This window comes from Schistocerca gregaria, chromosome 1, assembly GCF_023897955.1.
Source record: "Schistocerca gregaria isolate iqSchGreg1 chromosome 1, iqSchGreg1.2, whole genome shotgun sequence".
Taxonomy (NCBI): domain Eukaryota; kingdom Metazoa; phylum Arthropoda; class Insecta; order Orthoptera; family Acrididae; genus Schistocerca; species Schistocerca gregaria.
This window is the reverse complement of record NC_064920.1, coordinates 198204035-198226090: the sequence shown is the minus strand read 5'-3', so window position 1 is coordinate 198226090 and position 22056 is coordinate 198204035. Positions and strand designations below refer to the sequence as shown.

The 22056-nt window shown below is 37.9% G+C and overlaps 1 protein-coding gene across 1 annotated transcript in view; it reads right to left on the bottom strand.

The window, feature by feature from the left end:
* Window positions 1–16922: 16922 nt before the first annotated feature.
* LOC126337769 (serine/arginine repetitive matrix protein 1) overlaps window positions 16923–22056 on the bottom strand; it is a 108712-nt gene continuing 103578 nt past the window's right edge. The window contains exons 6-7 of the mRNA XM_050001500.1: window positions 17680–17813; window positions 16923–17582 (exon numbers count right to left, since the gene is read on the bottom strand). Of these exons, the coding sequence (XP_049857457.1) occupies window positions 17280–17582; window positions 17680–17813 (437 nt within the window). The 3' untranslated portion in view covers window positions 16923–17279. The remainder of the gene's footprint in view (window positions 17583–17679; window positions 17814–22056) is intronic.

The following is a 22056-nucleotide window of genomic DNA, read 5'->3' as shown; positions in this document are numbered from 1 at the left end:
AACGATCTTTGACTGTACAATTACCACAGACTAGTGTATGAATTCGATCACAAGCTGATATAAGACTGTACTTCGACATAGATTGAGCTTCATAGCGTTCTCTATACAGAGCTTCATGCTGTTGCGAGGCTAGGTATTTAAGTTTATTGCAAAACAAAAAAAACCACCGTAACTCATATTCCTCCGGTGAAAAGCACATTCAACGACAAAATAAGAAGTATATAAAACAAGAGGAAACACATCAGTGACTACGTCAAAGAAAACGTTGTGATAAAAGGAAAAAAAGTTTACTGTAAAGCGTTATTCCTTGATACTGTTTCAATATTCTTTTTTTCATATATTTTCTTTGGAGTTCATTTTTAGTTATGAAGTAAAGTTGTAGGCCTATGTGACTGTGTCCTGAGAAAATATGCCCTTCATAAATAACACTGTGTTGTTTGGACTTAACATTTTACAACTGGTTATGGGCTCTGGCCCGTATAAATGAACCAAATACATAAAAAAAACAAAGATTCAGTGCAGTGCGCGCGGATGAAGAACTCTTTGGTGAAACAAGTTCTACAGTAAGAACATAGCTACAAAAGGAGATTATAAAGTGAATATTGATAAGCTTGAAGGGCCTGAAGAGTGGCCAAAATAGAAATGGCACATCTCTATGATGCTCCGTTTGTATGAACTCGAAAACATTGTTATCGGCACGCGCGAACCTAACCTACTAATGAAAAGAAGGCAGCGTATGCAGAATGGCAAAAAATCACTCGTAAGCAGAAAGTCTGATAGCAAGTGCGCTAAGCTGCCCAGTTTCTGAACTTGTGTTGACATGCAAAAATGATAAAGAAATATGGGACAAACTAAATGTGTGATTTGAGAGTAGCAACACGCAATGCTTGATGTGGAATTTTTTTTGGGTGACATGCGACGAAACATGTGAGTAAGCTGAAAGTTATTTGTAGATCTAAATTATGAATTAACGAAACATTGTCTGAAAGTATTTTAAATGGTCGAGTTTTATCAAAGCTGGGAAAAGAATATGATAGTTTTAAAGAAATCTGGGAGATAAAACCAGCGGTACATAAGAGTTTGAACTTATTATTGAAAAACTTTGAACAATCGAATTGTATGAACAAAATGCAACGGACGTAAGTGTACTTGCCGTTTCTAACACACGGAAAAATATGTCGAAAGAGCTAACAAAATAAAAATTTACGTGCAACAAATGTAAACAACTACGTCATTGGACAATCGCGTGTTCACTGAAGGCTCTTGACTGCAATGGCGCATGACAAGAGAAGAAGGTGAGTGGGAACACCGTGTTTACTTCATGCACGAAAGGTTCTTGTAGTACAAATTGTATTCATGTAAATAAATTGTACTGTGACAGTGATGCTACAAAGCACACAACTCTTAACAAACTTTTTGTATAGTGAATCTGATGCTCCTGAAGCGGTTTCATTAGGAAAACGAGGTACTAAAATGCATGCATTTGGCAGTCTATATCGAAATAAGACGAAACAATGAATGATAGAGTGCTAGAATGGAAAATGTTTTGTATGTACCTGATGTAAGTGCTCATTTGTTATCAGCCAAAGCAGCCATATGTAACGACTGGGATATAACGTTTGTTGTAAAGGAGTCAGGATTCGAGAAAAAGTCAGGGCTGATATATTCATGAAAGGGTATGTGGAAAATGAGCTGTATGTGTTAAATAAGTGTGTTGTTATCCCTGAAAATTGTAATCAAGGGAACTCAGTTATGTCTTCAGAAACGTTGTACAACGAAACATTCGGTCATCAAAATAAACAACATGTCAAGAACGTCTAGAAGAAATATATGTATGTAGAGGGCTGTAATGATGAATTCTGTGATAGTTGCGCATTAGGAAAGATGCATAGGTTACCATTCAGATGATGAGCAAATAAATCCACAATCACTGGCGAAATAATCAGCATAGTTGTCAATTGACCAATGAGTACAGAGTTGTTTTGAAGTGCTCGATATTATTTAGGTTTTGAGGACGACTTCGGTAAATTTTGTCAAATTTTCTTTCCAAAGCACAAAAATGAAGTGTACAATGTGCTTAAACAACTTTTAAATTAAGCTCAAACGAAAGAACGTGCTGTTAAACAGTTTAGAGGTGATGGATCTAAAGAATTTAATAACATCACAGTTAAGAAATTGTTCATAGATAAGGGGACAAAATCACTGATTCCTCCACCCTATACTCCTGAATAAATATTGTGGCCGAACGTGAAAATAGAGAAACTGTTGAAGCTTCATGTTTGATGCTGAATGCAAGAAAACTAGCAAGAGTATTCCGGGTAGAAACTTGCAATCCAATGCCTGTATTTTAAATCGTAATTGAAGATCTTTAGCTTCAGACGAATTTCATTATGAGCTCTGGTACAGTTGACCAGTGGGAAAACTTGATCACCTAAAAATTTTTGTAGCAGGGAGCTATGTTCATGTAAACAGAAATTCTCTTTCAAAGTTTGATGATAAGAAGGCTGCTTTTGGTCAACTTCTTACGTATATCAATGACAAAGATGAAGTTAGAGTCAATAATTCCTTCAAAAAAGAAAGTGGTCATGAGACATGATGTAAAACTTAAACTAGGAATAGTTTGTAATTTCTGCAGTGATCATATTAAATGTACCATTACTTAGCAGTCTGCTTCTGGAGGAAGTCAAAATGAAGAAAAATTTTATGCAGTTGATTCTGGACAAAGTCAAGTATCAGATGACAATGACACAGAATCAACAGAGTTTCTGAAACTGGAGTCCCTGAGTTTCCTGATGAAGATACGTTGGAAAACAGAAAAAACAGCCTGGATACAAAGTGGCGAGTTCTTGATGGTAAGAAAAGTTAGTGAACATAAAGATCCAAATTGTTTTTTCTGACAGGTTGCTGACAAATGAAAAGGAAAATTAGGTGCAAGCTATTAATGAACAACTAAAAGCACTAGAGGAAAACGATTCATGGGTGTTCACTGAACATCCCACAAATGGCAAAGTATTGCAAAATAACTGGGTTTTATGTCGAAAAGTTGCAGCTGATGGAAACATCCACATCAAAGCCCAATTATTTGCTAAAGTGTATATTCAGCAAGCAGAAGATGATTCTGTAGAGTGCGCATTATAACACCATGCTAGCAGTAGCTGCTTCAAAGAAGATGGTGTTGAAACAATCTGGTGTGAAGACGGCCTTTTTGAATGGAATACTTCAAGGTAAAGTGTATATGGAAAAACGAGAATGTTTTTGAGGTAATACACATCGAGCGTGTCTCTTGAAATAGAGTCTCTATGGACTCAGAAAAGCATCACGCTGCTAGAATGAACTTTTATGGCAGTCATGGATAAAGTGGGTTTTCAATACAGTGTTGCAGATCGTTGATTTTGCTTTGTCATAAATACAATAAAAATATACTTTATGTACCAATTTACGTTGATAATCGTCTATTTGTTGGAGATGATAAATAAAAAATCACAGCTTTTCTGAACAGTTTAAAACGTGAATTTGATGTAACATTGGGGATTCTTGACAATTTCCTTGGAATAAAAATAAAACAAATTTGAGGTGGGACAATTACAACAAGTGAAGTAAAATACACAAAATAAATATTGGAAAAATTTCTAATGGCACAACCCAACATGAATTCAGCTCCATTTGGATATGAAGAAAGTGAGTTTCATCCTCTGTCCCCTATCATGAGGTAGTTCGATGTTGTATGTATCTCTCAACAAAAACCCATCCAGATGTAGCTTTTGCAGTAGCTATGAAAAAATCAGCTACTGAAGACTGGAATCTAGTGAAACATATTCTGGTATTCGGAAAGTACGTTTAACTATGGTATTGTTTATGTTAGAGAAGAAAATTTGAGAACTCACAGTGATACTGAATTCCCTGGGGCAAGTGGACAAGACATTCAACAACTGCCGTTGTCAATATCATGGACTAGTCAGTTACAGAAGATGGTGGCTAAACCTACAGCACCAGAAATTACTCCAGCAACTGAAGCAACCAAAGAATTAAATTTGGTTACATCGTTTAAAAAGTTAATTAGCTGAAACGCTGGGACAACCTCCAAAACTTTGTATTTGCAATGCAAATCCAAAAAAATTGGCAAAGACTCTGAGTATCATCATGAACCAAAACATATAGATATCTGTCACTTCTATGTTCGTAAAAGATTTCTGAATGGTGAAATTATCAGTGGCACATATAGATGGAAAGAACCAATTAGCTGATCTTGTGACAAAGCTACTTGAGCTAGTTCGATTTAATTTGCTGTATGCAGAGATTGGCATGCAGGAGGTTAGACAGTAACTCTTTATTTCATTGATTTTTAATTTGCAGGATGTATTGTGATAAAAGGAAAAATGCTTTAGTGTTTACTTCAAAGTTTTATTCCTTGATACTTTTGAAATATTCTTGTTTTTACATGCTCACTTTAAAGTTTGTTTTTAGTTGTAAAATAAAGCTGTATGTGGCGGATATACACCATTCATAAATAAAACTGTGTTGTTCAAACTTTAATATTTACAACAGATAATCAATGAAATGGTTATCACTTGTGCATAGTATTACATTAGATATAACACTGCACTTTATCACTCCGTCTTAGTGTCAACAATTTTTTATGTTGAATTGGACATGTCGTCAAGACTGGGTGATAACAGGTATGCACAGGCTGCTGATGGTACAGTAAAAGATTCTTCCAGCGTGAAGTGCCCAAAGCGAATGTCTTGTCCTTCCTACTGATGACATGGTAAGGTCTGTCGTAGGGTGCCTTCAGTGGCCTTACATACTGTGACATACCATATGAAGACACAATGCCACTTCTGTACGTCATAAAAAACAAAAGGGCGATGGATCTGCTGATTCCTTCGAGCAACAGGGCGTAGTTGTAGGATTTGTGTGTGCAGCTTTTATACAAAATCTGAAGGATCAATGCAGTCGTCTGAAACTTTCGCAAAGAACTCGCAAGGTAGTCATGTTTGTTGGCCATAAAAAAGTTCTATAGAAGTGGCTTTCTAGTCTTATCTCAGGAGGATGATATACAACTTCCCTGACCATTGCTGCGACCCCTGACATCAAAGCAACACTTTGAGTATGCGGTGCATGTGCTCAGCTACACCATTCGCTGCCAGGTGGTAAGCTGTAGCTATAATACTCTTCATACTCACTAGAACTGCAAGTACTTTGAACAGATATGACTCAAACTGTCTGTTGAAATTGGTAGAGGCACACCGAAACAGGTGGTCCATCCCCATAAGAACGCAAACGCGACAGTTTCGGCGGTAATGCTGGCGATCGGGATCACCACGGGCCAGCATATCAAACGATCTATCGCTGTACGGCAGTAGGTGTATCGTTCTGATGGTCGGAGAGGTCCTATGAGGTCTAGGCGGAAATGTTCAAACCTTTGATTTCGAGGAAGAAACATGCAAAGATGTGACCTAATGTGGCAGCAAAGTTTGTTTCGTTAACAGGCCGCGCATTGTCACAAATATTGCTTACAATCATTGTCCATGTGTGGACAGACGGAAGCTCGCATCCCCAAGCTGGTTGTGGCTCATACTCCAGGTGTGACATGTTACATAAAGAGACGATTGCCTTTTGGAAGAAGTCAGTAGTCACAAACGGTTGCAGTTTGTTAGTGGCAATGTCACAATATAGCAGTGCAGTTGATAGTTGTAGTGTAATACTGTAGAGCCTGATGGTTGTACCAACAAATCTCATAACTCACTATGTTATTGCTGTGCTTTAGTGAGAGCTTCAATACCAACTGAACCAGTGAACGCTTCGATCTGAGAGAGAGCATCGGCTGGCACATTCAGTTCTCCATCAAAGTGAACAATATTCATAGTGAACTATCCGATATGGTCGAGTCGTCACAGCTGATGACGTGATGCTTTCTCGGGGCCCTAGGGAAAGGGTATATTAGTGGCTTGTGATCTAAGATATGAATGAACTGCGATCCCTACAACAGTTGACAAAATTAACTTCGTAGTAGCAAAAGCATGATATAGTTCACGATCATATATGCACCAGTTCTGTTGAGATGGCAACAATTTTTCCTGAGGAAGATTAAGGGCTGCCAGTGCTCATCTATTTGCTATTGCATTACCACACCAACTGCAGTGGCAGACGCGTCTACTACCATCAGGGAGAGAAGGGCCAGCAGAACTGGGTGAGCAAACAATATAGCTTCTGCAATGCAAATCGATCTCACTATCCCAATGGAGTGTGCCCTTTGACTTTGGTGAACCATGTAAGAATTTATTCAGTGGTGCAGTTAGGAGTGCATGACAGTAAACTGATTTTGCCAAGAAATTGTAATTCTATAATTATTGTAGGATGTGGAAAATTAAGTATAGCTTCTGATTTCTCTTGTGTTGGTTGTATGCCTTCCGCATTGATAGCATAGCCTAGAAACTGTAATGCAGTCACTCCAAAGATGCACTTTGATTGGTTGGTTAGTGGGCTATGTGCACATAGACCAGTGAAAATCTCTTGCGAGTGCAACAGCTATTCTGCCGCCGAGTTCGACACGACCACGACGTCGTCGGTATACGCACACCAAAAGTATAAGTTGCATCTGACTTCATTTGTGAACCGTTGAAATGTGTGGACAGCATTACAAAGTCGAAAAGGCATTCGGGTAAATTCAGATAGTCTGAACAATGAGCAGATGGCAGTCTTAGCAGTGTCGTTGATTGTCAAAAGTATATTGTAGAGTGCACAAACTAAGTCCAACACGGAAAAGACGTGCTTCCCGTGAACATTGAACGTAAAATCTTCGATATGCGGTACTGGATACCGACCTGGAATGGTTCTAACATTGAGCTGACTATAATAGCCACATGAAAGTCACCCATTAATCTTTTCTGGGACCACGTGTAGCGGAGATGATCATCTACTGCTCGATGGCCAGCAGATTACTTGTGCAAGTACTGGCGAGGATTCTTGATTAACTGTCTTCAGTTTTTGGGGTGTCAAGCGGCGAGGTCGAGCATGCAGTGGTGGTCCAGTTGTGGTCAAAATATAGTGCACTGTAGAGTGCTGCACAAGTGCTAGTGTGAGAATCTGTCATGTGATCTACAGGAACTGTCTGAGGAGCTCTATGAAAGGTGAACGTGAATCTCCAGTCATCATCCATACTGCTATGTCTTCAACATGACGCACCCTCCATTGGCTTGGTAGGCTGGTAGTACGGCAAAGAAGGCGCTAATGATGAAGCTGAGGTAGAAATCCATAAAACGATAAAAATGTGGGGTGGGGTCACATCCACTACAACGAAGGAGACTGCCTACTTATGTGTGTCCGTCCTCTTTTAGAATACTGCAGCACGGTGTGGGATCCTTACCAGATAGGACTGACAGAGTACATCAAAAAGTTCAAAGAAGGTCAGCACGTTTTGTATTCTCGCGAAATATGGGAGGGAGTCTTACAGAAATGATACAGGAATTGGGCTGGACATCATTAAAAGAAAGGCGTTTTTCGTTGGGCCAGAATCTTCGCACAAAATTTCAATCACCAACTTTCTTCTCTGAATGCGAAAATATTTTGTTGACACTGACCTACACAGGGAGAAACGATCACCACGATAAAATAAGGGAAATCAGAGCTCGTACGGAAAGATATAGGTGTTCATTCCGCGCGCTATACGAGATTGGAATAATTGAGAATTGTGAAGTGATTCGATGAACCCTCTGCCAGGCACTTAAATGTTATTTGCAGAGTATCCATGTAGATGTAGATGTAGACAACGATATTTTGATTTTTCATGTAGCAAAATGTTTGACAAGGCATTTAGAAAAGATTTTCCATTCTAGCTCTGTAAAATTAATTATATCGCCAGCTTTCGGTGTAAACTGTTTCTTGAGCAAATACATGCAATTAGTACATTGTTTCCCCTTTGAAGCCATTTCCAGAACATGAAAATCACTTTATGAAGCAAAGTACTGTTAGTGACATGCTTCGTCGCACCACTGTCACAATAGTGTTTGTCTGCGTTAATGTAGTTTGCAATAGAAGCACCAGTGGCACAGAACGTAAACACAGCATTTCTACTCACCTTACGCCTTGTCACACATTATTGCAGCCATGACTGCTCTGCGGTCACTCTGCTGCCGAGTGACCTTTCTGTTTACATTTATTACCCAAAAATTTTTCCTTTGGTCGCTCTTTTGACATCTTCAAATGATTGTTTTGTTGTTTTGTTTTTTTGTGCACTATGAAATAAAAATGCAGTTGCTTCCATTACATTCTGCTCACGCAATTCAGTAGCATGAAGTTTTTCAATAAGTAAATTCAAACTCTGGTTTTCCAATGCTATTGTTCACACTACTATCAAATTCCTATCCCAGCGTAAATAAATTAGACCATTTAATACTCTTTCACACACTGTAGTTTTTTATATTTCGTTACTTTGTCATTTGGATCTAAAAACAAGTTTTCAGGCTTAGCTACATGTATGCTAACACCTATTGTTTCATTGTGCTTCACACGAAAGAAAAGGTTTCGATTAAAATGTTTAAACACTGCGACCTGCTACATTAAAAATGTGCATATAATTTGTCTCATATTTCTTAGTATTATCGCATATCAACACATGTTCAGCAACTGGTTTGCTTACCATACACACTATCAGGTTTGCTGTTTTGCATCACCATTTAGCCACTCTGTGTACTGTCTTTTGTTCACTTACTGGTTCTTGTGGAAAGACTACATATTCACACCTATAACATCTTTGATTTCATATGAATGAACCATCAGAGAGATGTACCACTTCCATTTTTCCCAGTTACCAGACCTCTACAAGTTTACAATATTCACTTTATTATCGCAGTGGTAGCCACAGTCTTATGGACAGTTCCTGTTATTGGACGACTTGCTTCAACAAAATATTTCTTGTAGCAGCACGCACTTTATTCAAGTACCCTCTTCTAAAATTGTGTAATACTCATTTTGATATGGCTTGGACTCTTAGCCTGCTGTCAGTTATGTTATTATGTTCGACCAATACAGTTTCCTTTATGACCAGTTCATTCACAGAGCACAAAACGAAACTATTCAGTAACAGACTAAGAAAAAATGTCTGAGGGATCACAGTAAAGTGCTGTTCCATGGTATTTTTGCAATAGTTTTGATAAAAACTATTTGAAGGAATCACAAATAATTTGTATTAAAAAAACCAAGGATACTGCCAAAATACCACAGAATGGCCCTTTACTGTGAACCCTCGAATATTTTATTTCTTTTATTATAACAGATGTGTATAGTCAAGAGAGTGACTCCTTGTGTAACACCAGTTTTCACATTTTAATTCACTCTATGAGCCATAGGCAAACCTGATAACTAGCAAAATAATTTGTGGATGGACATGGTGACATAGAAATATGTATTGATGTATGCTACCATTTAAGAATTCAGTGTGCATGAAGGACAGTAGACTGAAAACTAGCTTGAGTCAAACACATCTGGATGCCAGATTTACTATGATGTCCAATCCACACACTGCAATTTGTCTGTGCAGGAATGATGTTGACATACACCACTGTGCCTTATCCTATGTTGGTAAATCTAGAATTTGTCAGCATGACACATTATCCTTATGATGTATCTCATGTGCTGCACACTGCTTGTTCAGACTGCAATCCACAATCTTCTAGAGAGCTTGGGAGAGGAAGAGGACTGCAAATTACACCATTGGTGAACTTTCCGCTGGCATATTTCTTCCCACTTTTCACTGTATGTCGTCCCCCTAACTTCAAAATGTGACCAGATGCACTGAACTTGGGGTAAGCAAGTTTCAATTGTATGGTCATATCCTTTGCAAGAAGGTTAGTCTACTCCTTTCATTGGGCACCTTATTGCACTAGTATCAAGTAAAAAAATCATTGCAGTTCCATGATGCTGTAGCTTGTTTACCTTCTGCTTTATGACCTTTTAAGCGCTGTGGATTCGTCTCATTGCAACAAATCATGCAATTCCTCCAACAGGGTGATCATACAATGCACTTTAATGGACTGTTGCATCAATAAACACAAATTTCTACCAGGGAAACTTAAACGAGGAGGAGAAGGTGAATGCTGCTAGTGTGTTTGACAGGGCATCTTAGTGGATATGATACAGAATTTCTGGAGCACATCCGAATTTACGCTTTATTTGATTCGACAGTACACTCATAGACCCATTTTAGTCTACTTTAAGTGCATCTACCAAAATCCATAAAACTGAGCCTGAATAAAAAATTTATGTAATGCACCCAGGAATTTTGGTAAATATGATCGATTTGCTGGTGTGGGTGGAACTGTGTGAGGACACATAATGTTGCATTGGTGTACTGATTCTCAGATATTTGCACATGGTACATTCACCATTCAATGTTATTGAGAGACACCACTCCTTCACCATGTCCATAGTTCAGAGGTGCATTTAGCACTGAGTTAATTTTTTAGAGTGACAACGTGCAATCACATCAGTGGATGTGGATGAGCTCTTAGAATAACAGTTTATTTTGTTAATGAACTTGCCTTTCATTCCTCTTATTAAATTTTTGAATATGTGTGGGAGCATTAGGAAGATGTACAGGAGCATGTCCTTGTGCACCAACACCCATCAAGCAGTTGTTGATTGCACTGGTGGAAGAATGGAATGCCTTGCCACAAGAACTCCTTACCAGCCTTGTGGCCAGAATGGGAGCATGTTGCAAAGCATGGTTTGCTGTCTGCGCTGATCACATACCTTATTAAGAACCAGTTCCCCCCCCCCCCCTTTCACAATGTCCACCATCATAAATGAAGGTGACTGTACTGTAATTATCGTCTTTGAATAAAAGAGTCATTTCTGTTCATCTCATTCTGTATTTCTTTCTGCTATCTTCCGCGAGACATGGACACTGAACTCATTTACAAAAGGGAAACTTAGGACAGCACAGAGAGCTATGGGGAGATTAATGCTGGGCTATACAAGAAAGGATAGGCAAAGGGAAGATGACATCCGGTCTGTGACAAGGGTTAATGATATCTTAGGGACAGTAGGTTCCTTGAAATGGCAGTGGGCTGGCCATGTCACAAGAAGAAAAGACAACAGATGGACGAGGCTAGTACTGGAGTGGAGTCCGAGAGAGCACCAGAGGCCTAGAGGAAGACCACCAGACAGATGGGACAAAGACACCAAGAAGATCGCTGGTAACACCTGGCACAGAACTGCCCAAGCCCGTCCCACTTGGAGAAGACTGCTGCAAGCCTACCTGAATCCACGACTCAAAGAGGCCACATCATTTAATGATTGAATTGGCTGATGATGATGATGATGATGATGATGATGATCTTCTGTACTCTGCTGCAACAGCTTGTTCTACATATGATTTAAGTTTCGCCAAGTTGTGGTAGTGACACATAAAGCAAAGGTTTCTTTTGTGCTTATATTTCGGACACCAGCGTATAAGTAGCTTAACGTAGATATCAGTTAAATGTCTCTGTAATTTTATAACATCATTTTATGTCGAGAGACTTAGGTACTGAGTACTGACACCAAACATACTAAAAATTGTCGAAAATTTTGCACCTACTTATAATAAAACACAAAGCATACAATGATAATACCTTTATTTATGAACAATTTGTTTAACGTGTATTAGTGTTTTACATGAAACTAGCTTAGCTCCTGCTACTTCACTTGCATAGACTGTATGCACTGTTGAGTTCTTTTTATTTTCATTTAATCGAATTTTTATGTTGTTCACAAATTGTGAAGCCTTCTACATTTTCACACTAGGTTAGCGACAGGGACAATGATAATATTCGCTGGGGGGAAAGGCGTATACTACATCACCCAATGAATCAAATAGGCACACAGGAACTTTAAGGGGATAGCTAAAGAAGCTGCAATATTACCAGATACATCTTTAACTCATGTAGTCCATGCTACATTTCAAAATATATCTGTCATATCAGTAAGTATTTACAACACTTACTTATTTTACAATTTTTTTAATGTTACTGCAATTCATTTCCAGTAAATCTGTTTCTAATAAATCATGAATACTGTGTGAAATATATTTTCAAGTAAAACTCATTGGCTTATGCAATTAATTTATAATTTCTATGTGAACATAGACAAGTCATGGATACATTCTACAATTCTTTTAATCGAATTTGCAATTCTGCATTTTATATACCGTACAATGCTGTCAACCTGTTCTCTCCTTTTTGTAATTGTTATTCTTTCAGAATCAATTGTCTCAAGACTTTTTACACATTAAGCACCAAAACAGTTCTGTACAGTGAGGAAGAGCGTTCTTCATTATCTGCTTCAGTAAATTTACACAGTTTAAACTTGCAAGTACTGTTTTAAATGTATTTATTTCAGTTTACTAGTACTAGTAAAAAAATGTCTCTTTAATATAGTGAAACAATTGGCTTTCCGAAGTGATTACATAAATATTGAAGTCTCCACTATTTACATAACCATCAGTTGGAATCATTCTTTATACTCAAACTTGTATTTGAAAGTATATGATGTTCCTCATCACCTGTTATAAAGGTAAACTGAACACTTTGTTTATTATATACGAGTACTGATTTCCAAAAGCTGGCTATTGAGTTGTATGGAGTGTCAAAACTTCTTTGGCTAAATGATCTGAGAAAGCTCTCTAAAACTCTTAAACAGAATAACAATCGATAAATTTTATTACTAGATCTGTCTATTTTACATGAGATTCTTCTAGTTTTATTTGTTGATATCAGTTATCACCTTCACCCTTATAATCAATCGCACTAAAACCATACAATAAATTATTTTATGAAATATCGTTAGTAGTGAGAAATGATAACAGAATCCAATAAATGAAAGCTGTTTTAGTTAATCTCCAATGTAACATTCAGCAGTTTTTGCATAACTGAGAAAGAAAGGTATTACAGCAAGTGTTTTTGGATAAAATGAGCACTCAATTAAATGAAAAATTATTTCTAATGACATTCATAGGACTCTTGTATCTTAATTAATTCATGGAGATTTTAATACAGTTGATTATATGTTTGATAAAATGACGAGTATTTCCAGAAATCTAGAGTTTTGTTCATATTATTCGTGAACCAAAACATCCTTCATTTGTAGCAATACATGATTAACTACAATATTCAACATTTAGTGATAACAGTAACTGATCATAATAATTAGCTTATCAGTCTTAGTGAAATTGGTGTAAAACTCAGAAATAATATAGAATTTACAAAGTAAGAAAACTCAGTTAAGTAAATAAGTGAAACAGATTGACAGAAGAAAAACACAAATTTAGAAAGTTATTGAGTAGGTCCAAGTGGATGTGAAGAAGCCTCCAATCATTGGCAGTGATAGTTTACCTCCAGAATGACTTAAGCAGGAGAAACTCAATCATTCATATGTCTATTCCAAACATTAATCTAAACATCAAGAATTTATAAAGAAAAGTAATAAAACTGAAGATAAACAGGATATTACATTAATTATTTTTACTAATAATTATAAAAATTCTGTAACGTTAAATGAATATGAAAATGAGTTGTTTGATATATTTCATGTTAATTATAAACATTAAAAGATAATCACATCATTTAAGTGTACAGCATTAATGTTAACTGTTAATCATAATTTTTTGTAATAACAATATGGTGTACAGAGATTGTTAAAAAAGAGAAAGAGTATTAGAAACAAGGAGGTTTTAAAGAAGCTTTTCTCACTTATAAGATAGGGCTTAGAATGGATTATGAGAAATATGAACATAATTATCACTGTTTAATTGATACAGTTGAAAATATTAAAGAAGAAAAAAATGGGGTAAACATATGTTAAAATTATATACAAATGCTTGTATTACTAGTTAATCAGTTATAATGATTATACACTAAGTGGGCCAGAGATACAGAAGTAAAGAATAATTTGGAAGACAATAGACACAGGAATAAAAGAGATAATGTATCAATATACTGATTAATTGCTCAAAGTCTTGACTCAGAAACATACTACTACAAGTGACTGATTATAAAATTTGAGGCTTTTCATTTATTAAGTTACATTTATGACAATGTTAGAGCATTCAGATGGAGTATCGTCTTGTAAGAAACAAAGTTAATGTTGTAATGGTGATAAATACAATTACTTGATAAAAAAGTTGTAAGGCATGACTTCCCAAAGCAGACAGACTAAAGTCAGTATCTGATAACTCATTAACTTCACCTCAGGAAGCTACAAGGTTATAAAACCCTTTGCTGGAAACTAACTAGATGTGGTTCGGTCCATATATTTGATTTCATTAGCAAACATCGTATTTATGTTATAAATATGACACAGAAAATAACTATGAAACTGTGTGCTGTTTTCAGTGATTAGATATCTGGTAATACACAGGGTTATATAATGAGTATGGGACACAAATCGTTACTTATAAGTCACAGCAGGAATGATTTCTAAAAACTGCACAGAGAAAAACAAAATTTCCATCTAGTGTTTCCTTCAGATGGTGCCTAAGGTACTGCAGTTTTGAACAGCTATTTTACTTTTTTCTCTGTGTATGCAGAATTAAAACTAATAAGCAACTCCTCAGAAAATTAAATAACTGATGTAGCAAAGGTAGACGACATGAACTTGAGCTGAATAAAAAGTTTATCTTTGCAGATATCAATTACAGTAGGAAAGTTAATTCATTTTGGATTGTGAGTATAAGTTTCCATTACCTGACAGACTCATAAAGTGTTTTAATAAAAGTGCTTTGAATGTGGTTAATGTTCATCAAGACGTCTACTGAGCTTACAGGATTTTGTCAGAAATAAAATGTGGGTATTCAAAAAATGAAATTTTATTACCTAATGAATGACTCATCTAATTAATTCGTTTAGGAACTTATAAGTTAGTGGACTTTGGTTTGATATCACTCGTTAATTCATGAGAAAATAGGCGGTTTGTACATGTTTCAGTTCTTTATATTATATTCAGAATTGTTATTAAAAAGTGTATGCAGTGTAGCATGTTTCATCTTTTACCAGTTTTAGATATTTCGTTCGTGCTGATTTAGGAAATTCTAGAAAAATGTACTGAATTCATTTACTTTTGTATATATTTTGATGTCTTTTTCCCAATTATTTCAATAAGTTTCACTTTTGAAAATCAGTCAGCATTTTGAGGTATTTGTTGGAAGCAGATTGAAAATGGTGCCATGAGCATTTTGTGAAAGAAATGAATGGAAATTCAGAAGTGCACTAGAAATTCCATATCATTCCTTTCATCGCCCACAGTAAAAATTTATTTTGCGTAACATAAAGTGCATAATAATTGAATTGAGTTCAAGAAATTTATTCCTTTACAGTTCTTTGCTTGTGCATTTATTTACAATTGATACAAAAAATATGCCTGACAATACATTTCAAGTTCTTTGATGTCATAGTCGATGTAGTGTTGAATCTATTGCATTCAAGTTCTGAGGTCTTCATTTTTTTTCTCAGGACTGAGGGCATCCGGAAACATGTGGTCATCTTAAATTTGCGGGCACCATGGCAGCACCATGGATGGCACACAGAACCCTATTGGTTGCAGTAAGAGTGAGGATTGGTTTTGATATCGGAATTGACGACATTGTAATTGGAAGAACATGGAGCTATCATACATTTTTCCTCATTTTCTTCGTGTGACACCTACTTAAATACATCTACAGTTGAGTGCAATACATAACGATCGTATCACGAATGTTACGAATGTGTGTTTCTGGGTGCAACAGTTTAAATAGGCCATATGTCTGACAACAAACCAAAATACTTTCGGCTTCGCACCAGCTGTTCTGACTGCACATGTGAGTGGACAAATTTGTTTCAGATTACTGCAGATTTAGTGTGAAAGCTATCGCTTTGTTAAGTGGCATTTCCGAGGGATCTATGCTCATAATCGTGCATGATGAATTGAGATTTGAAAAAAATCCTCGAAATAGACGCCAGGCAACCTCAAGGACGTGCACATTGTGATTTACCATATAATGTTAATAATCGATGACAGCACGAATACGACTTTATTTTCGACAGCTGGGGCAATAAATGTGCTATGATGTTGGTTTCAAGGCGAAATAATTTGGTGTTCAGTTTAGTGGAAGCACACAGACTAGTTGGAAAAAAGACTCGTAAGTGATAATGCTGAAAATATGATGACTACCATGTTTTGTAACCCTTATTTATATGTTCCAGGACTCTGGTGAAAGGTGCAAGCTACAAACAAGGTTTGAAAAACAGATTTCGTTCATCAATACGTGAAAAACAACCATAAAACGGTTACTGGTTCTCTTGCACTAGACAGTGTAACAGTGCATTAGGTCTGCATGGCACAGCAACTTTGGAATGTTTTCCATGTTCCTTATTCACCTGATTTGGTTCCTAGGACTCTTTTTTACAACAATGAAAGATTCTCTCAGTAGTTGCTCAGCCTCCAGTCATGCTGCTGTTACATCAGGGATTTCCAGTCCCAATACAGAATCCCAAGGAAATGGCTCTTGTGGCCATGGATACATGGATTCGATTTGTGTGAATATTTTGTAAAAAATAAAATCAGAGATATTAGAACTTCAACATACCTCACATAATTACCCTATTAGTGTCACATGCCCTGACGATGGGTTGTTGCAATAACAGCTGAAACACTGGTTCCATATTTTACAATATCATGCAGTCTATGACCCAAAGAACCTTATGGGATTTTACTTCAGTCACAAAAGCCCATAAATGTACATTTGCAAAATGTTGATTGCATATCACTGACTGACCGAGCGAGGTTGGGCAGTAGTTAGCACACTGGACTCGTATTTGGGAGAACAATCGTTCAAACCTGCATCTGGCCATCCTGATTTAAGTTTTCCACCATTTCCCTAAATCGCTTCAGGCAAATTGTGGGATGGTTCCTCTGCAAGAGCATGCCCAACTTCCTTCCCCATCCTTCCCTAATCCAATGGCACCAATGATGTCACTGTTTGGTTCTCTCCCCCAAATCAACTGGCTAAGCAACCAGATTACTGACAGATTACTCAGTCCCTTACTGTATAGCTATTGGTTAATGTGTCAGCATTTGTAAATAACACATCTTCATTTTAAATCTTTCTATGTTATAAATGTAGGAAAATTCAGTACATATTTAACTTTATTTCTTACAATTATAAAGACTACTAATGATATGGAGAATGTAGTTGAACATTTCGCCTAGTCTACCCAATTCTAATGTTACAGTTAAAACAAGTGACAACTATTTTGTCATTTATTACATTACAGTTCACGAATGCCATTTAAAATAGTGAGCAGTCGTGGATCTGGGGCGAGACCTTGCAGTTTGCGTGGCAATGTCTCAAAGTCAGCTTTTTCCACTTCATGGCAGGGATCATCTTCCTTAGAAGCCACCTGTGATGAAAACTGTGGACCCAGCAGACGTTCACAAGCAGCGCATATACCACACCACGTGCGGAAATCCAGCTTGTCAGAATCTTGCCAGCCAACAAGTGACCTGAAATTTTCAATCTGTGCATCTGACAGAGGAGCGCCCATTACTTCTTCAAGACCAATAACGACATTCTGAAGAAAAACATGACATAATATGAATATATATTTACTATGTTTGCAATCATCGATTACCACAAATCAGCGGTTCTTTGAGTGAATGCAGCCTCACCTCTCCCTTCATTCTTCTGTCAGTATCTTCATCATCTAACTCTTCTTTGTGTCTATTGAAAACCATATTGTACAGAAGTTTCCTTCCACTTGAAACATCTACATGAGACTGAAGGTACTGTAGAGGAGACATTTCTGCAACAGTGACACATATGTTAACTGAAACTATCGAATTACACAAATATAACGACGATTGCATACAATGAGCTTAAGGATACAACTAACATGGTCAAAGAGAATGTGATAGGCATCAAGACAACACTGAAAATCGTAGGAGAAATATCTGACATATTCACTATTAGGACAAATATCAAGCTAGCAAGTTTTCTGTGATTCTATCCCGAAGAATGGAATAGCACCTGGTAAGAAACTCCAAGAAAGAGGACTATATGATGAGGCCACCTTATGGGAATTTTAACTGACGGACTTCTGCTGGCCTTTGCTGATCACATTGCCATATTTCCTGAAATTTTAATGACAGTATTAGAATAAGTATACCTCCTGAAAAAAGTCTGTGTGAAAATTGGACTACAGAAACCTTGAGGCAATCAAATTCAATGTGGCAAACTCTCTTAAACAGTTACAAAAAGACTATGAAGAAACAGACATCATTGGTAATACAAACAGTCAGGCAAGACAAGAAAGGCGAATCTGGAGATCGTACACCAACTGATTAAAGACACACACACACAAAGAATCCAACACTCAGCATTAAATGTGACATTACAATACAGAGGAGACTCTATGCTATAGAATGTATATTCTCGATGGCATATGGGGTAAATAGAAGACAAAAAAGAAAGAAAGAAATAAAAATTTTAAGAAACGTGGCCATCAAGAACAGAGAAAGGCGAATAATGATACAAATGTAATGAAGGCCTCTGCTAGAAAGAGAAACTGAATAAATGTCTAATCGGATTAGAGAAACGTGATTTAGGTTCTTTGGTTTTACAGTGGGGCTTGACTGCAGTAGATCCACTGAATGATTTCTGAACTGTGCTCACACGAATAAAGGGTGGCCAGAGAATCCAAGAAATAAAGAAAGATGTGACAGAAACTGCTATAACAGAACCCATGATGATAACATACTTTTATAAATTTAGTGCAAAACATTTCAGGAGGAATAAACAGAAAACAACGACCACTGATAGAAGAAAGATGTAAAGCGGCAGCTCATGTCCCAGCAGCACCACAGGCGAAAATAGAGTTCGTCTGTGAATTATTTTCATGGACTTTAAACAGATAATACTTATTTTTGTGTAATTGTGTGCTGAGTAATTTAATTCGTAAATTTCTTTCATATTTGTGTACTTATTAGACAATCGCGTATGGAGTTCCCCCACGTTTACTATGGATATAGACTGTGATTGTTGTGTTTGGATGCAACCTAAGTTGATGACCCTTCACTCATGGCTCCAGGTAATGCTGGCTTCGGTCATGTAGTTAGATGCTGCTGCCAGTGGACATCACTATTGGATGTGGGGATTGGAGGGACATGCAGCACATCACACTTGTACCCCAATCAGTCCACTACCATGGCCGCCCTAATTAATGCCCACACTGAGGTTGACCCCTCAACCCCTAATCGAGTGGGAAGTCGTTTCAAGATTGATAAGCAGGGAAACAATTTCCGGGATACCAATCGAAAGGCCTCCCCAATTAGTTTGAGAAACAGGTTTCAGGTGCCGTCTTCTGCTCCAGCTGCAGTCGGTTGTTGTGTTTCAGAGGAAGTGTCTGCAAAATCTGGGCAGTCACAGAGGGTGGGATTACTGGTAGCTGGGAACTCCAACACTAAGCTTGTAATGGGTTCCCATAAGCATGTGGCTTACAAGGAGGGTAAACAGTCCAGTATTTTACCTGCTGTGTGCATACTGTGAGGAGTCATTTCTGATGTGGAACACATCCTTCTCGTTCCATGAAGAGCACAGGGGGCAGCCAACTGCAGGTAGTCGCTCATGCCAGTACAAATTATGAGTGTCGTTTCGCATCAGAAGAGATTCTGTCTGGTTTTGGGTGACTATTTGAAGTGATGAAGACTGGGGGGACTTTTAGGTTAGAGAACCTTGGGAAAGACCGAAAAGGTCGTCTGTATGGGTCAAACACAGGATGAGGGTACACCTACGAACTACTGGTATTACAGTAGCTAACTGTTGTAGCTGTGTTAGAAAGAACCAAAGTTCTCTCAAATCATTATAAGCACCAAAAGCTGCCTAAAGCCAAAGAATAGAGCGGCCAAAGTTTTTATAGATAATCTAACCATGTTTGGAAAGGACAGATTAAATAAGGTTCGTGGTGCCACATTTGTCAATGTTAGAAGTAATTTATCTTGTGGCGAAATTGACATAGATTGCTCATATGAGGGCATGCAATAAGTAACACAACACCGTTTCTCCTGAAAGCAGATTTGTTTTATTCAAATTACAGAAGATTATATTATTCCCCACTCTTTTAGCTAAAAAAACTCTATTTTTCAATATAAACTCTGTTCAGCGCAATGGGCTTATGCCACCTTCTTCGGGGGGGGGGGGGGGGGGGGGGATTCCCACATGGCACCGCTCTACTAATCGGCATCAGAACCAACATCTTGTTGTATCAATAACTTCCTCGTCTCCTCGTCATCTATGTACTGCTTCCTATGGAGTCCACTGTTCATGGGTCCAAACAGATGGAAGTGGAAAGATGCAAGATCTGGGCTGTAGGCAGGATGAGCAAGAACAGTCCAATGAAGTTTTGTGAACTCCTCTCAGATGTGCATACATGTGCGAGGCTTTGCATCATCATGGAGATTTTCGGTTGCATTTTTGTGGTGACAAATGCACTGAAGTTGCTGATCGTTGTGGTTTGCTGTTAGGTGCCAGAGAACCCAGAGCGCACACTTGTCTGAGTACCCCAACTGATGGACAGGTGTGTCAGCACTGCCAACAGAGACATCCATCTGACCAGCGATGTGTTGGTTGTGATCCACTGATCCCCTTGAATGAGACCGTACCCACATTCGAACATTGCAGGAGTCATACCTGTGTGCAGCCGGCCGGCACATGGGAGATTGGGCATGTTTGTGCAAACCAGTTACAATGATGACAGATACGTCACCCAATGACTCGCTGTGTTTTTTATCAGTGCCTGGTCTCCATAGACATTTTGCAAGCGCCTATGAATATCTTAGATGCTCCAGTTTTCCTCCAAAAGAAACTTTATGACAGCTCTCTGCCTGGATCGCATCTCTGTTACAGAAGTCGTTTTGAAGGCTACATATAGTACTGCCACCTACTGGAACCGCGTGAAACTATAGGGGCTGAAGAGGAAATATTCCACGATGCCCCATGACAAATTCCGCATTTTTTCAACCTAAACAGTCCGAAAAAAATGTACTGCATTTCTTATTCAATACCGCTCATAGTGTGGCTGGTAGTTACACTTGACAATCGGATTAATTAACAATTAGATCCTTTTACCTTCCTCAGTCTCAAATGATACAGCTGCTGAGAGGTTCAAACAGGTTTCCCCACTCATTCAGGTTTAGTCGGTGTGACTCCAATCTACTCTCGATATGTTGTCGAAAATACATTTTTAGAGCTTGTGCAAGGTATAAAAATCGTCCTAAATTGTACTAAATACTTTCTCTGAAAATGTTTTGAGCGTTTAGTTCAGGAGTCCGCTCAAATTGCAAATGGTTGCGAAAACATATTTAACCTATTAGTAACAAATAATCTAGAAGAAATAGGGGCATCATGACGAATCCAGGGTTTATTTAGCAGAGGATGATTGTAACGACACTGAATACTGTTAACACTCAAACCCTCCAAAAATTATTGCAAAATATATCAGTTCATTAAAAAATCTGATCTCCGTATGAAAAGGCCATGGATGCCCAACGGTACCTACTGGCTGCCGAGTCATCCTCAGCTCACAGGCGTCACTAGATGTGGATATGGAGGGGCATGTGGTCAGCACACCACTCTCCTGGCTGTATGTCAGGTTACGAGACCGGAGCCGCTACTTCTCGATCAAGTAGCTCCTCAATTTGCCTCACAATGGCTGAGTACACTCCTCTTGACCAGTCGCTCGGCAGACGGGATGGTCACCTATCCAAGTGCTAGCCCAGATAGACAACGCTTAACTTCCGTGATTTGACGGGAACCGATGTTACCACTGCGGCAAGACCATTTGCTTGATGTCATCCTTAGAGATATTGTATGTTCATTTCAAACGAACTATGTAAGAGCGGACAAGACATGGCCTAAGATTAAAGAAATTATATCAACATAAACTGAGAGATTCATACCAAATAAATTAATATGAGATGGAACGAATTCCCCACGGTATACAAAAAAGGCAGAACGCTATTTCAGAAGCAACGAAATTTTGAAGAATGCAA